This window comes from Protopterus annectens, chromosome 8.part0 (assembly GCF_019279795.1).
Source record: "Protopterus annectens isolate FY-2018-M chromosome 8.part0, PAN1.0, whole genome shotgun sequence".
Classification (NCBI taxonomy): Eukaryota; Metazoa; Chordata; order Ceratodontiformes; family Protopteridae; genus Protopterus; species Protopterus annectens.
Genome location: NC_056741.1, coordinates 902,694,532 through 902,709,546, shown reverse-complemented (window position 1 = coordinate 902,709,546; position 15,015 = coordinate 902,694,532). Strand labels below are relative to the sequence as shown.

The following is a 15,015-nucleotide window of genomic DNA, read 5'->3' as shown; positions in this document are numbered from 1 at the left end:
TGGTTTTTAAAAATTGCAGTTAGATTTAAATTCCTTACAAACAGTTTGAGTTCAATTAAAAGCCTAGGAAGAAAAGCTGGCCTGCTAGGTACAAATTGTAGTCCTTTAGTAAATAATTCAAAAAAGTCTTTGGTAATGTTCATGTCTGTGTAGTTGTATATGCTAAAACTGTCAAATGTGTGAACACTGCACAAGCCGTGCTCACTTACAACCATGGAGACCAGTATGTCATCATTATTGGGAGAATTATCATAACTCAACGTCTCTTGCCCCATGCATTCTGTTGATATTGATTCGATTTCACCCTTGGTCTGCCCTGGGGAAGTTGAAAACCCTGCTGCATGCTATTGGTGCTTTTTTGCGCCAGCCTCTCACTTCTCCTGGGCAATTCATCATGGTTATAACCTTTGTTTCTGTTGTGTGTAGTTACAGTCTCAGTGTTCTCAAAAATGTTTTGTTTGTGATTAATTTGTGTTTAATTACTTCCCATTCCCTTTGTCCCTGACATTCAGCTAAATACCCAGTCTGAAATCCTTTCTTTAACAAATTCACATGCAGCTTTGCTATTTGCACTCTGCATTTCTGAATATAATTCAGTATTTTATTTCCATTTTGTCTGTACCTGTAAGGCCATTTACATTCCAAGTCAATATGCCATTATGATAAAAAGCCACTATTCCCACCTATTGTGGATACATTTTTTGAATGTGCATTTCTATTCTTTGTGTTACATGCACACACTAATAGTTGGCAGGCTGACCTTTTACACACTTTCTTCTTGTTTTCATTTGAACGTATTCCATCTTTTTAAGACTTTTTGTTTTAATGAAAACCCTCAAACAAAAAAAAAAACACTAAATACATTTTCAGAATATCTCCATTAGAACAAACACTCAAAACTATGTGCATTTGTATAAAATGAAGTTTATCCTCCAGGTAGGAACAATTGTCCCAAATAGTCAGCTGCACTGACAGGATTACCTATCCTAAAATTAAGGTTACTCATGCTAAAGTGTATGCTACAGCCTGTGTTCCCACTTATAGTAATTGCTTTCTGATCTTTTCTTATCTCTATTCCCCCCAAATGAGAAAAAAAAAACAGTTTGTATGCTTTCAGAAAGCATTAACATTTATCCCTAAGAAAAAGTGCATTGGCTGTATTTAAAAAAATGAATTGTACATTGTTCTATTAAACACATTAAAGTTTTAATGCTGCTAGGGAATCTGCTAACTCTTATTAACTTCCTATAATTTCAAACTTTATTTTTCACTGAACTGCTTGCTATTCTACCTGTAGATTTTGCATTTCCCTTAGCAGAGAATGGCCAGAACTCTCAAGATTAATTGCTTCCATCTACAGGCAACTCATCTCCATGTAAAAGTAGTCAGGAATGAAGCTTTGTAAATTTCACTCAGAACAAAATCTACAACTGCCTTCAGCTGCTGACTTCTTAACTCCTACTGAACATTTGCTAATGGGGAAAGATGCTATTATATTTGCGGATGTCGAAACTTTGCATTTTTCATACTTTTGTATTATTATTTAAGCCTACTTGCCTACAGAAAAAACTTCTTTATAGCTTAAGCCAAGGACTTTAATCTAATCTAAATAGTCACCCTTGTAAAAATAAGAAAAAATTACAATACATATAACATAATCAGTACACTTTTACACCCCACCCCACCAGCCTAAGATCACAGCATATTAATATCAAACTTGCTTTTGTCCAGCCTTTCTTTTCTTGTTATTCTGTAAAATCTATATTTCTTTCAACTAAAAAGGTATTTGTTTACTTTAATAGCTTTAACACACACAATAGCCATTGAAAAGACTCACCCACCTTTAAAATACCTCTGACTACACACTACACAAAACTGTTTTACTATATATACCATACAATTTACATAATGAAATGTTTTATAGAAATACTAATAACATCATTTTTACTTAGTTACTTTTTCACTTTTAGTGACTTTCTAAACATTAACAACAAAGTGGGGTATATGGTTTACAATACATCCACAAGTTTAACAAAGTCAGCAAAATCCAGTCTTTCTCAGACACTTTTTTTCTTGCAAAGACATGTATTTGACAAGTAAGATTTATATTTTATAATCTTCCGCTGATTTACTAATTTCAGTGTTCCTAGTCTTCTACCTATCACCTTCATTTCGCAACACCAGACTCCTTCAAGTCCACGGTACTCCTGATTTTGCTAGTTTACTCCCGTATTTTTTTAGTGTCTGTCAAGTGCTTCATTTGGAAAACTGGAAAAAGTTTTACTGGCAAAATCTCTATATGAGCTTTATTGTCAGAAGAATGAGAAGCAGAGTCCCCTTCTGTTTGCTGGCCCACTTTTAATTGGCAAACCTTTTTCATTTCTTCCTCAAGTGTTCTCTATCTAAAAATGTCTTTGATTTTGCAGCAAAAAATATTCTGAAGACAGCTGGATATGGCAGCTTGGCATTCCCTGATCGCTGGGATAAGTTTGCTTCTCTTCTTTCAGGTGTACAATGAATAATTGTTAGCCAGAAATACTCTGCTACTTTCAATTTGTAATACTTTTCCCCTCTGACATAGTTTTGTCAGGATCAACTGTTTCTGCTGGTATGATTGCATCTTTACCAGTATGGTATTGACTGCTTTGTCATGGCCAGATTTAGAGCAAACGCTCCATGTGCCCTTTCAATTAACAACTCCTGCTGTGGAATACTAGACCAGTTGCTTATTTGTGCTTTCATGAAATTAATACATTCTGTCCTTACAGTTTCTCTGCTACAGTGGAAAATCTCAATTTCGCATCATACTTTGTCTTCTAACTTTATTTTTTTGAGATAGCTCTTCCTGGCCTTTTCTTCATTTCAGCCTCTGATTTTTGCAGTTTTATCAGTCCCTCCCTATAGCTAGTTAAACCTTCTTTTATTTTTCTAACCTGTTGTTATTTGAGTTGAGATACTCCTTCAATGTTTCATTTATTTAACTCATTAGACCCAAGTGCACCTCCAGTCATTTCTGTAATTACCTCCTACTGTGCCTCTAGGCATCAAGTGTTGCTCGTTTATATTTACATTAATTATTCCAAAACCATGCTACATACAAGGTATCATCATATTTTATCTTGAAGCATGCATGATGGCAAACACAGTTGTATTCATATTTAACCTCTGTCAATGAGCATTTGTTCGAACTGCAAGGTGATAACTTCATTTTTTAAAGGCCCAAACCACACTCACTGGGAGTTAAAGGTACACATTCAAAAGAGCTGTACTGGAGGGAATTACTTAAATGACAGTTGATTTAATTTTTCCTCTAAATTACTTGAAAGCATCTCTTGAACCAAAGCTGAAGCTCGAACTGTTTTTTGCTGAACTATCGCAGGATCCTTCCCGGCTAGTATTTTCTCTTCTGGTTGATTTTCATCAGGTTTTCTGAATTTCTTTTTTGCTGGCATCCATGCAGTGTACTTACAAACCAGTAAATGAATTTTACCATGCTGACAGTATCACGGGCATATATTTCTCAGTTTATTTTTTCACATTGGGAAAGCTGAAATTAAGCTGTTTATCAGTGTGCAGCCATCTTGGAAGTCATTTCTTTAAGTGCCATAATCCTACTAAATTATTATCAACCTTTGTTCTTGAACACGACCAAAAATCTAGCACAACAAGCAAAACGCTAGTAGACCACACGCCAGCAGAACAGCAAAGTAAGTCAGCTACAGCAATGTATTAATCCACTTAAAATGTTTAATTTAAAACAACAATAATAGAGTTGAGCACTTTCACTCGTAATACACGAGCTTCGTCAGAACAAAGATTGAATTCAGATGTGACATTTTAAATGTAAAAATGGCGCCAAAAATCACTTCTCTTAAAGCTATAATTGCATACTAACTAATTAACTAAATATATTAACTAAATATATTAACTAAATATACATAAGCGTAGGTTATACAAACCTGTTAAAATACATAATTAAAATGAGTGTCTAATGTAGATGTTAAAATAACATAGACAAATTGCCATAATCAGCTGTTCAACATTAAAACTGGTTTAACTGATATATAGTCGTTAATACCTGGTGGGGTCATAGCATCAGTGTATAGCTGCCACCAGTATTCTTTATAAGCCAACAAATTCTTTGTATTGCCACCCCTAGGATCCACTTTAATAATATCTAGAATAGCAAACTTAAAATGATGTTCTGCACCTTTTTTGTTAATATGCCTATACAAGGCATTCTTAGTGTCTTTTGTTTTAATACTATATCCATGGGCATAAATTCTTTTCTTGAACTGTCTTTGTGTTCTCCCAATGTAGTACGCAGGACAGCACATACATTTTGCCAAGTAAATAAGCATGCTAGTTCTACAGTTTCCATTCTTGAATCTAACAGTAGTCTTATTAATATTGTCTAAAATAATACTTCTGTCTTCCAGGATATCTCTGCATTGGTGACATGCACCACACTTCTTGGTATATGTATCAATACCTTGTTTGGTTTTGGATCCACTTTCTAAAAGACATTTCAAATTTCTACCCATTTTGTATACATAACTGGGTTTGTTTCCAAGAATATTGATAATGTCATGGTCAGTGAAAAATAGATCCCAATTCTTATCCATTATATGTTTCACTGCATGGGAGTGCGGACCATATTCAATAATACATGCTCTGTTAAATTTCTTAATAGGCTTTACATCTGTTATATTCTGCCCATTAGTAATTAAATCCATTGTGGCAGTGCTATTAAGCCCAAGTATAGGGATGTATTTTTTTCCCCACTCTCCTATGATATATTTGCCAATATCCAGCATCAATTTCTCTTCATACCCTCTTTCTCGAAACAAACTAGTGATGAAGTTGACCTCATCAATCATGGCCGAATATTCAGAAGTCATTCTAAGTGCACGTACCAGTTGTCCTTTATAAATATTATGTTTAAGTTGTTTTGGGTGATTGCTACTGTAGTCTAAATAGGAGTTGGTAAAAGTAGCCTTTCTATGTATCCTTGATTTGAATTTAGTCCCATCATATGTTATTAGTGTATCCAAGTAAGCCACTCCAGTATTATTACATTCTGAGGTAAATTTTAAATAGTTGCTACTATCGTTAAGATGTTTAACAAAGTTGGTGAAAGTACAATTATCCCCGTTCCATAAAATGTAAATGTCATCAAGGTAACGGGAATAGTAAACTATGTTATCATAGTATTTGCTATTGAAAATGTTGGTTTCCTCCCAATCAAGTAGCACCATATTGGCATATATGGGGGCACATGCTGCCCCCATAGCCACACCATTGGTTTGTCTAAACATCTCCCTCTCAAAGAAGATGTAATTATGGTCTAGTACTATACTCATCAACTCTGCCAATAGACGAATTTTGTCCCAACTCAGTTTTGTATGTTTAGCCATACTGTTTGTGAAGGCTGTAATCCCTTCATTGTGGGGAATACAAGAAAACAAATCAACTATATCTATTGATGAAAATAGTAGGTTGTGGCATTCAGTATTAATAGGGAAGTTTTTAAGAAATTCCCAGGAATCTTTTACTAAGTGCTTTATTTCAGAGTATACAGGTTTAAGAAAAGTATCAATAACTACCCCAATTGGGTAAGTTTTAGACCTGCTTCCTGAAATAATAGGGCGAAAAGGAGGATTCAAAATATCTTTGTGTACTTTAGGAATGCCTACAATAGTAGCCATGTATGGAAAATCAACAGTCATAAATTTGTGTAACTCATCAGTAATTCTTTGTTCCATAAAAAAATCCTCCAAATACATGTCTATTCTCCTGTAGGCTATGTGTACTTGATTAATAGAAACTGCTTCATAGTTCCCAGTTTTGTGTAAAATATCATGAATTATTGTACTGTACAAAAAAGTATCAAAAAGTACAATTCCTCCGCCCTTATCAGGTTTCATTATACGTATACTGTTGTTGTTCCGCAGCTCTTTTAATAGACGTTGTTCATCCCCAGTAAGATTTTTCCTAACTTTTTTACTGGTAGCTTTGTTATAGTATTTGTATAATTCTCTAGATACTTTCTTTTCATAACCTTGTACCAATATAGTTTTAGCTGGTATAAAGCAACTTTTTTTCTTTAGTTTAGATTGCTGTTCTATAGTGGTAGTGCTATCGCCAAATAATAAAGCTAAATTTAACTTTCTAGTGTACTGTTTAAGCTCACTTACACTGTCAACTAAATTAAAGTTGGTGGTGGGTATGAATTTCATACCTTTGGATAAGAGGCTAAAATATGTAGGGTTCAGTTGTACATTGCAATAGTTAAATATTTTAAAATTATCATATTCTTGTATTATCCCATCCTGTGTAATGACATCGGAATCCTCTGCATTACCAGTACTGACTACTGCATTTAAAATTTCTTTTTCCATCCACCCCCCTGTTTCCATTTGGGAAAATTCCCTCTTCTGGGTTTTTGAAAAAAATCATTGTTGTCATATTCCTCAGTATGCTTGTCCTGCTGTTCATCACTACCATCTATATGCTTGTTTTCATAGATATTAAAGTTGTTCCTGTTTCCCCATTTATACATATCATGTCTTGTGTATTGATCAATGTCCCTATTTAATTTCTTATTTTTCCTGTCAAATGCTTTGTTGGCTTTATACTCGGCTGACTCAAACTGTTTATAATATAAATTCTCCCACTGGGGAAAAGCCAAATCATGTATAATAATGTGATTCATCTTTTCAACATCAGCCATCGTTTTACATAATTTGGCATCATTATATTTAATTAAAAGTTTCATAAAATCAAAACCAAAAGAGTCAAATAAATCACTAAATTCCTTTTTAGTTTCAGTAGTAATATCTATACCAATAGGTACCTTATAAAAGCGCAAGCCCATAGGTACAATCTTTAAAGAAATACAATGAGACAAATAAGCGTTGTCTAACTTAACAGCATTGATAACATTCAGCTTTTTCCCAAACATATATACAATGTCTTTTAAAGTGCCCTGAAGTGGCAAAGAGTTGTTATCTAAATGTTGACCATCCTTATTGTCAAAATTGCAGTCTTTAGTAAAAAAATCTTTTAGATTGTACTGTCTGAGAATCTTTTGGTATATTGTTGTGCCCAAATTCTGAATCAAATTTGCCCCACAATCACAGTTTTGATACTATCAAAGATTAGCATGCTGGATTAGTTCCCCTTTTAGTTCTTACTCTCATAATTTATCATAGTCCTGCCATTAATCTTGACATTATCGACTATTTTCTTCGTCCTATAGATATCTATTAACTTAATGGTTTCAGCTGAGGCAGGAATAAAAGAAGAGTCAACTATTATTTACTCACCATTTAATTCAGTAAAATACTCTTTATACATAATCAAGAGTGCTTACATTTCTAATAACTCATCATTAGTGTTTTGTGCAAATCTTCACTTTAAAAATAAAACTGAGGGATTTCTGGTAAACTTCCCATGTAAGAAGCTCATGTGCATGTGTTGTACTTATCAGCACTTAAATCCATGCAGAATAATTTACTTTTAATACCCTCAGTCACTGTAAACTACATTAATTCTATTAAAGATGGTGGGAAAACATTTTTTCCATTTGTATCAAAGTAAGCAGAGTTTGTAGATAGTCAGATTGAAAATCTAAAAGGCAGTGACTCTCAGAACTTCCACAAGATTAACTTATTTAGCTTTAAAATTCCCAAATGAAACATAACATGAGAAATAAGGTAAAATCTAGCTGCTGCAACAATATGGTATTATTTAATGCAGAAACCAGAGGAACGTACTGTATAGATTTTATTTATAGATTTTTTTCATTACGTATAGGAACTGAGTTCTCACCCATGTCACGTGATTCTTAGTATCTTTCCTTTTTCACAGGAATGGCAAGCATATGACCAAAGAGTTCCTTTCACTGAGATGAGTTTGTACAGGATTAAAAGTTTTTAATGTAGCTTTTCTAGGGTACAGCAATACCTGAGATGAAGTGTTAGAGTTGCTCATCTTAACAACAAAAATCAACTTGTAAGGTATAAAATCTGCAGCAAACCTGTCCCATATTACACATCTACTAATAATGATAACAAACACTGCATCTTATCACATGAGTACTTTACGGTATAAACACAGTCAGTCTTTCTCAAACTCTACCATAACTTTTGGATGGATTGCCGCAAATGTAAATATACTATAATTTTGTTAACCAGTACCATCATTACAGCCATCTGCTCTGAAAGACGATTAGCATCTGTCAGTCGCTGATACATGTGCCATGGTGGTAATAGCAGTTAAAGGAGCACTCATTAACACAGAGTTGAGAGCTAAATACCTATAGCAAGCCTCATGTCTTAACTACTTTTAGGAATATAGTTGTTTAATTATGCATATAAAATAACAGAAAACTTCCACTCCCTTATGATTAAAGATGAATAAATGGGCAGTTTATTTGACTGTCTAATCAGCATTTGTAGTAATCAGTTTGCACAGAACTAAGTTGCAAATAATAAAAAAAGTCAGTGTCCCTTGAACTGAGAGTAAAGGGGAAACAATATGAAGTAGATTGCAGCTTCCACTACCTTACCATTGCCACAATAAAAAAAATTTCTAATAGTCTTTATTTGTGAACTGTACATGGTGATACAGTTTTACAAATGTAAATGAGGAAACAAGTCTTTCATAAGTTAAGGTTGGCCATAATATTTTTTGACTAACAAATCATTACCAAAACCTTGACAATATCTGTTCTAGCTAGAGGTAATTTCCAGTATAGTATGCAACATGTTCACATAGCAAAACAGAAAACACTAAGATTTATTCAAACAGCCTGAGTGTTATACCCTCACATAACAGGTTGCCCTAGACAGTTCTATAAAGCAAGTGTTATTAGGTCTGGCTGGCCAGCCACTTGTACATATTAGGAATTTAGAGAATGATGTTTGCTTGTGAAATGCTAGTTCTGAAAATGAAGTCTAATGCACCTGAAAAAAAGGAGAGGCTAATTGAGTGCAACCAAAGGACACATATTCAGTATCCAGAAGCTTAGATGACATATGCTAAAAATTCCAAACACAAAGAATCTTTGATCAGGACAAAGAAAACAGAAAAATGCTAAAGAAAATTAAAATAAGGTTATTTCAAAAAAGGAAAAGGACATACGTTCTGCATCTATCTATATTTTCATTTTCCATTACCTCAAAAAGAAAAAAAGGCTATGAATGATACATATATCTATATTTCCATTCTATTATTGAAGCATGCAATATTACAATAAAACAAGTTGATATTATGCAAGGTACAACTTACATGCTATTCTAGCATCTCTCTGCCAAAAGCAGTTCTGCTTTACCTGATAAATCAGAAATCTGGTTATGGCTTCCCCTGGACCTTTTCCATAATTTCTGTAGTCACACCCACAAATTCCTCAATTTCCAATTACTTATATCTAATGTAATCTGTACATGCATTGATATATACCAAAGTGCATTTTCTGAATGGTCTCTGTTTTAGTTAAGATTATCAGACCACGAAATGACTGAAACATTTCTATAACATTTTTCAATTGAGCAAAATTTATATTTTTGCATGTGAGTGACACCCCTGCAGCTCCCTACTCATATGTTCCAGTTTATTAAGCATTGAACTTAATCATTAAAATATCTCATAGAGTTCAGACCAGAAATGCTTCTCTAGCATGGCTTCAATCTGTTGAGATGAGTTAAACAACAGTTGTCCCTTTCTACCAGTGGAGTTAGTTGGCAGTTGTGTCTATACAAGTTCTTCAAATGTTTCTCAGATGTCAGGTCCAGTTGCAAAAACAAAAAGTTTCAAGAGATGTAGACTACAAAGTTCAAAGTACCTTTTACTTCTAAAATGCCCTTTTTATAATTATTGGTGTCATTTGTAACCATGTGTTTTGTCTTTAGTATTGCATACTTAAATATTTTCTTTTATTTTAATCTGTAGTTTTAAACATGTATCTTTTGATGTATGTTTTTGGCTATAGACTTTAATTGATTTATTTTCCTTATTAATCATAAGTTTGAACTACTTTGATAAAACAAAAACACTATTTAAACTTTATTTACCCTTAATTAAAAAGTTGGTTTTAAAGAATTGTTTTTGCTCCTGCTAAAGGTCCAATCTTGAGAAGGGGTCAGGTTAATGAATTTGTATACTGTAAGAAATATTCAGGGAATTCAAATTAACTTCTTCTTCTTCTTTCGGCTTTTCCTGGTTAGGGGTCACCACAGAGGATCATCTGTCCGCTCATGATTGGCAGTGGAGTTTTACAGTGTTGAGTTGCCAGCCCAGCGCCCAACCTTCCATGGAAGGCACACACACACACACACACACACACACACACACACACACACACACACACACACACACACACACACACACACACACACACACATGCCTAGGGCCAATTTAGAGTATCCAATCCACCTACAGCATGGCTTTGGGATGTGGGAGGAAACCAGAGCACTGGAGGAAACCCACGCGACTACAGGGAGGACATACAGACTTCACACAGAAGGCACCCCAGCCGAGGATTGAACCGGAGAAACTCTTGCTATGAGCTGGCAATGCTAACCGCTCCACCACTGCGGCCGCCCTGGGAATCCAAATTAATAATGAATGAAAATTTTAAAAAAAATGAATGTTAATTCTGTCAACCCTTGAGAAAATATAGATTATATGTGATATACTTAAGTCCATAAGAAAATATTGACGCATATATTTTAATACCCAAGTTCACAAGAGCTATTGTTTTGTGATTTGCATTAGTTAAATCTGTACCTGTTTTAAATCTGTTTAAATTTAGTTTTGATAGACCAGTCATTTTAATATACATATATATATATATATATATATATATATATATATATATATATATAATATATTAATATTTTACAAGAGAACAATGGGAGCAGATATGTATGGGTGCAAAGTATGCAACAAAGTCCAGAAGGTTTAGGATCTTTGCTTGTAAGTGTGTGCATAGGTAGACTTTAAAGAATTTTTCCTCAGGTAGACAGCAAATGTTGGAGGTGCGATGAGGAAGAAAGAGGCAACTGGGAACATATGTTTTGGGAGTGTAATGTGTTTGCAGATCTTTAAAATTCTCTGCACAGTACTCTGTTAGAAATATTGGGAAAGCAAATGGCTATTAGTAAGGAAATGATTCTTTTGAGCTGGACACAGGAGCTGAATTGCCTAGCATAGTAAGGCCTTATTAAAAGTAATTATGTTGGCTGTGAAAAAGTAATTTCTAAAAAATGGAAATCAAAGTCTGAACCAACTGTATTTGAATTATTAAATATTAGAAAAGAGATAAAAGAATGGGGGAGGGATCTTTGCAAAATGAAAGGACCAAATTGCATAGAATTAAATGGAAATTGTGGGAACAATACATAGGATGAGGAGGAGTGAGGTTTAAGGGGAGGGTGCAATTGAGCAATTTGTATATTGTTGGACTGATAGTAGTTGCAAAGAAAGAAAAGATATGTGATGTATGTGAAAGGAACATGTTTAAATGGCAATAATTTAGTAAAGGTGTTCAAAAACAGGTACTTGAAACAAGACGGGTTTAAATGAATAGTAGAATGTTTTCCTAAATGACAGGTTGGATCCACAAAAGACAGTGAAGAATACAGATTTGTAATGTAAAGAGACTATAGCGATAAATAATAATCCTGAGTCATTAAATATTGAAAAGTCAAACACCTCATCGGAGGACCTGGATTTTCTATAAATATTTGAACATTCTGACCAACCTTTTGCAATAAATGCCCACTGTACTAGTTTTTGTAATAGCTTGTTTAGAAACTGCCTTCTGCATGATATTTATTCTTAATGTTTATTTGCTAGCTATTACATCAGCCCTTTTATAATAGCTTTTTTTCAGCTGTGGGCAAGTATTTGTGCAACTTATTCGAATATTACCACTTTCTAACCTTTTAATACAGGGGAACTCAATATTGGATAGTTATGATGGACGTTTATATTAAAAGCAGTAACATACATTTTTTCCTCTCAAAAGAATTACTGAAGACAGTAATAGAAACTTTTTATAATAGTTCACTGTTATTTATTACAATTCACAGCTTGCATTTCATAGTAAATGTTTTAGTAGTGAACACTATCTTGTATTGTGTCAACAGCAAATTAGTATATTGTTGGTAGACCCAGTATTTAGTAACCCAGATATCAGAGAATGTTTGTGTTTTAATATTTAGCTACATGTTGGAGGTGATCACTTTTGTTTTCAACGTATAGTCTTGAAAAATTAGGAAATTACCATCTTCAATTAAAAATGATTAGTGAAAATAGTAGTGGTGTACATAATGTATTAATTTTTTTTGTCCATCTAACAAGTTGTCTTAGTTATTTAAGAGACACATCTTTACCAGTCTTGGCTCACTACATACATTATTTGTTCAAAGAAGCATAGCATAAGATTCTTTAAACAACAGAGATCATAAGACATGAAGAACACAGATGTTAGAAATATTCAGTGCTTGTTATTAGTTGCCAGTAGAAATAAAATCTTGATTGCAATTTCTGTTATGCACATTAAGGCACTTGAATAATATGTTACAAGGAACACCGTAACATAATCTATACAAATGGGAATAATTCTGACCTGATAAAATATTCTCAGTATTGTTATTACATATATGCTCCAGAATAATTTTAGTGGTGTATTTAAATTAAACGTGTAAGTCTTCTGGACTTGATCATATACCAGCAAAGGATTATAAACAAAATGCCTTTCTGATGGGCTTTTTTGTTAGTGTTTTAAAACTAATTCTTCTTTTGGGCATCCTAATTGATGAATCAGAATTCTGATGCAAAAAAATAAAGGCTATACATCTTTATCCTGAGTACAACCGTCAGTAACATCAATAGTTATAAATCTAACTATATTTGTTATTTTGGAAAAAAAATACATTTGCTCTTGGTTACTTAGTATTTTTCTGTTCTTGAGTTAGTATTTACAATAGAGCCATCAATTATTTTGTTTTATCACTTCTGTAAAATAAAAACTATGTAAAAATGTTGTATTTGCCTTATTTGTAGATTTTATCTCTGCCTTTGGAATCTTTATTCATGCTAAAAGTTAGTACATGAGAAGATTCAATTTAAAAGCCATACAAATAAATATCATAGCTGTTTTGCATACTGACAGATGGATACAGATAAAATTAGATCTTCAGAGAATTTTTACTGATGAATATTAGAGACTTAGGCAGCAATGCATCCTTGCTGAAGACTATCACATAGGTAGATTAGCAAACTTGCCAGAGAGTCACTCATTCACTCCAAGACTCTTCTAAAGTTTTAAATTATTATTATTACCCTTTTATTTTATTTTGTGGATATTCCACTACTGACATTAATACAAAGTGGTTTACAAATTAAACATATTTCTAAGTGGCTTATTCATTAGGATTGGAATAGGAATTTAGCCAAGTTTGACATTTTATATGTACTGAAAAAATACAAAAGTAAAACCTTATTTCCAATCAACAGATGATGTTGCATCTTTTATAGACTACATAATTATTTTCGGCAGAATGTCAAGTGGATTTCCATTACATAAAATTGAGGATTAATGTGTAAGTTATTTTCTACTCTGAAGTTCTTCTTAAAATATATATTTTTTTACAATGTATTTAATATTTTTTTTATTAAGACAGGTACCTGTTGTTAATGCTGCTAGGTGGCATTGAAACTGACACCCTTTTATCTGTTGTTTAGGCTGAGTATAAAAGTTAGTAAATATCCCTATTTGTTGAGAACAAACTTTGGTGAGGTTTTGTTTATTATAGTACCTACAGAGTTAGTCAAATAGGTATAATGGTTTATAATTGCTTGTCGAGCTAAATATACCGAATGAGCAAAATTACAGAAAAAAAAAACAAAACAAACAAACAAGCAAAAAAAAAAAAAAGATTTTTAGATTAGAGGCTGCCATAAGTCAGTGTAGCTTACTGACAATTATCTTAATTGTCTACTTCTTGCAAAATGACTGTTCCTATTAGTAGTCTGTAGTAAATAACAATAAGGGGTAAAAATGCATATTGGAAGTAGTTTCATAAAATATAGAGTTGTTAATATTGAGTACTGAAAATATTTGATATTTGTAAGTATATTTGAAATGCTTTTGGGAGTTTTCTGCATGCAAAAATATGTAGGTTTCTAATATGAGATCCTTTAATGTAATTGAATTAAAAGTATGTATGACTGATAGAAAATATTCTCCAATTCTCAGATTGGAGAATATTTTCAGCCTGCTTTGGTCCTCGCTTTCGTGTTTTTGCCTTGTTTAGTGGAGTTTGGAGGAGTACATTTCGTTTTTCTATGTATGACTGATAACATTTTTCATTTTAAGTACAATTTTATAGAAGAAATACTAATTTACGTGTAATTTAGATTCTGTTTCATTCTAAAGTATATTTGAAAATATCTGGAAAATTATTTGGATTATTCTATTTAATTCAGAACATTAGACAATATTTTTCCCTTTCACCACTCATTTTCATTTTACAGTTTTAACCGCATACGCAGAATATCATAGAGCCTACATTAGAATAACTTGTGCAAGCAGTTAATTAGCATTAGTTGTCTCTACTTGTTCCCCTCCTATTTTTTCTCAGTTACCACAATAAATGATTTCTTCAGCTTAAAAATCTTGTGAATAATGTTGGAACTGTGATAAGCTGTAAATATTGACAAACAGCTGAAATCCTCATCAGTTGCAGTGCTCTCTTGGAGGTGTGTAATGAAACCCATTCAAATTGGAGGACTTGAGAGCACTTATTTTAAATATCTAGATAATCACATCTGTTCTGTCTCATTGGCAATATTTGCTGCTATCTATGATATTTTAGTGGATTAATATTTATTCATTGAAAGTGAGATGTAAACTATGGACACCTATCTAAAGTTTATAAAAGTAAACTTTTTATGTCCATAAAATATTTTATACCTATTTGTTGGATTTATTTGTAGCTGTCA

General features: G+C 33.0%; 1 protein-coding gene across 1 annotated transcript in view; it reads right to left on the bottom strand.

Annotated features, from left to right (window-relative positions):
• Window positions 1–15,015, bottom strand: part of KMT2B (lysine methyltransferase 2B) — a gene marked incomplete in the record, with an annotated part of 4,527,268 nt that overhangs the window by 1,264,350 nt on the left and 3,247,903 nt on the right. The window contains 1 exon segment of the mRNA XM_044079325.1: window positions 9,713–9,723. Coding sequence (XP_043935260.1) covers window positions 9,713–9,723 — 11 coding nt within the window.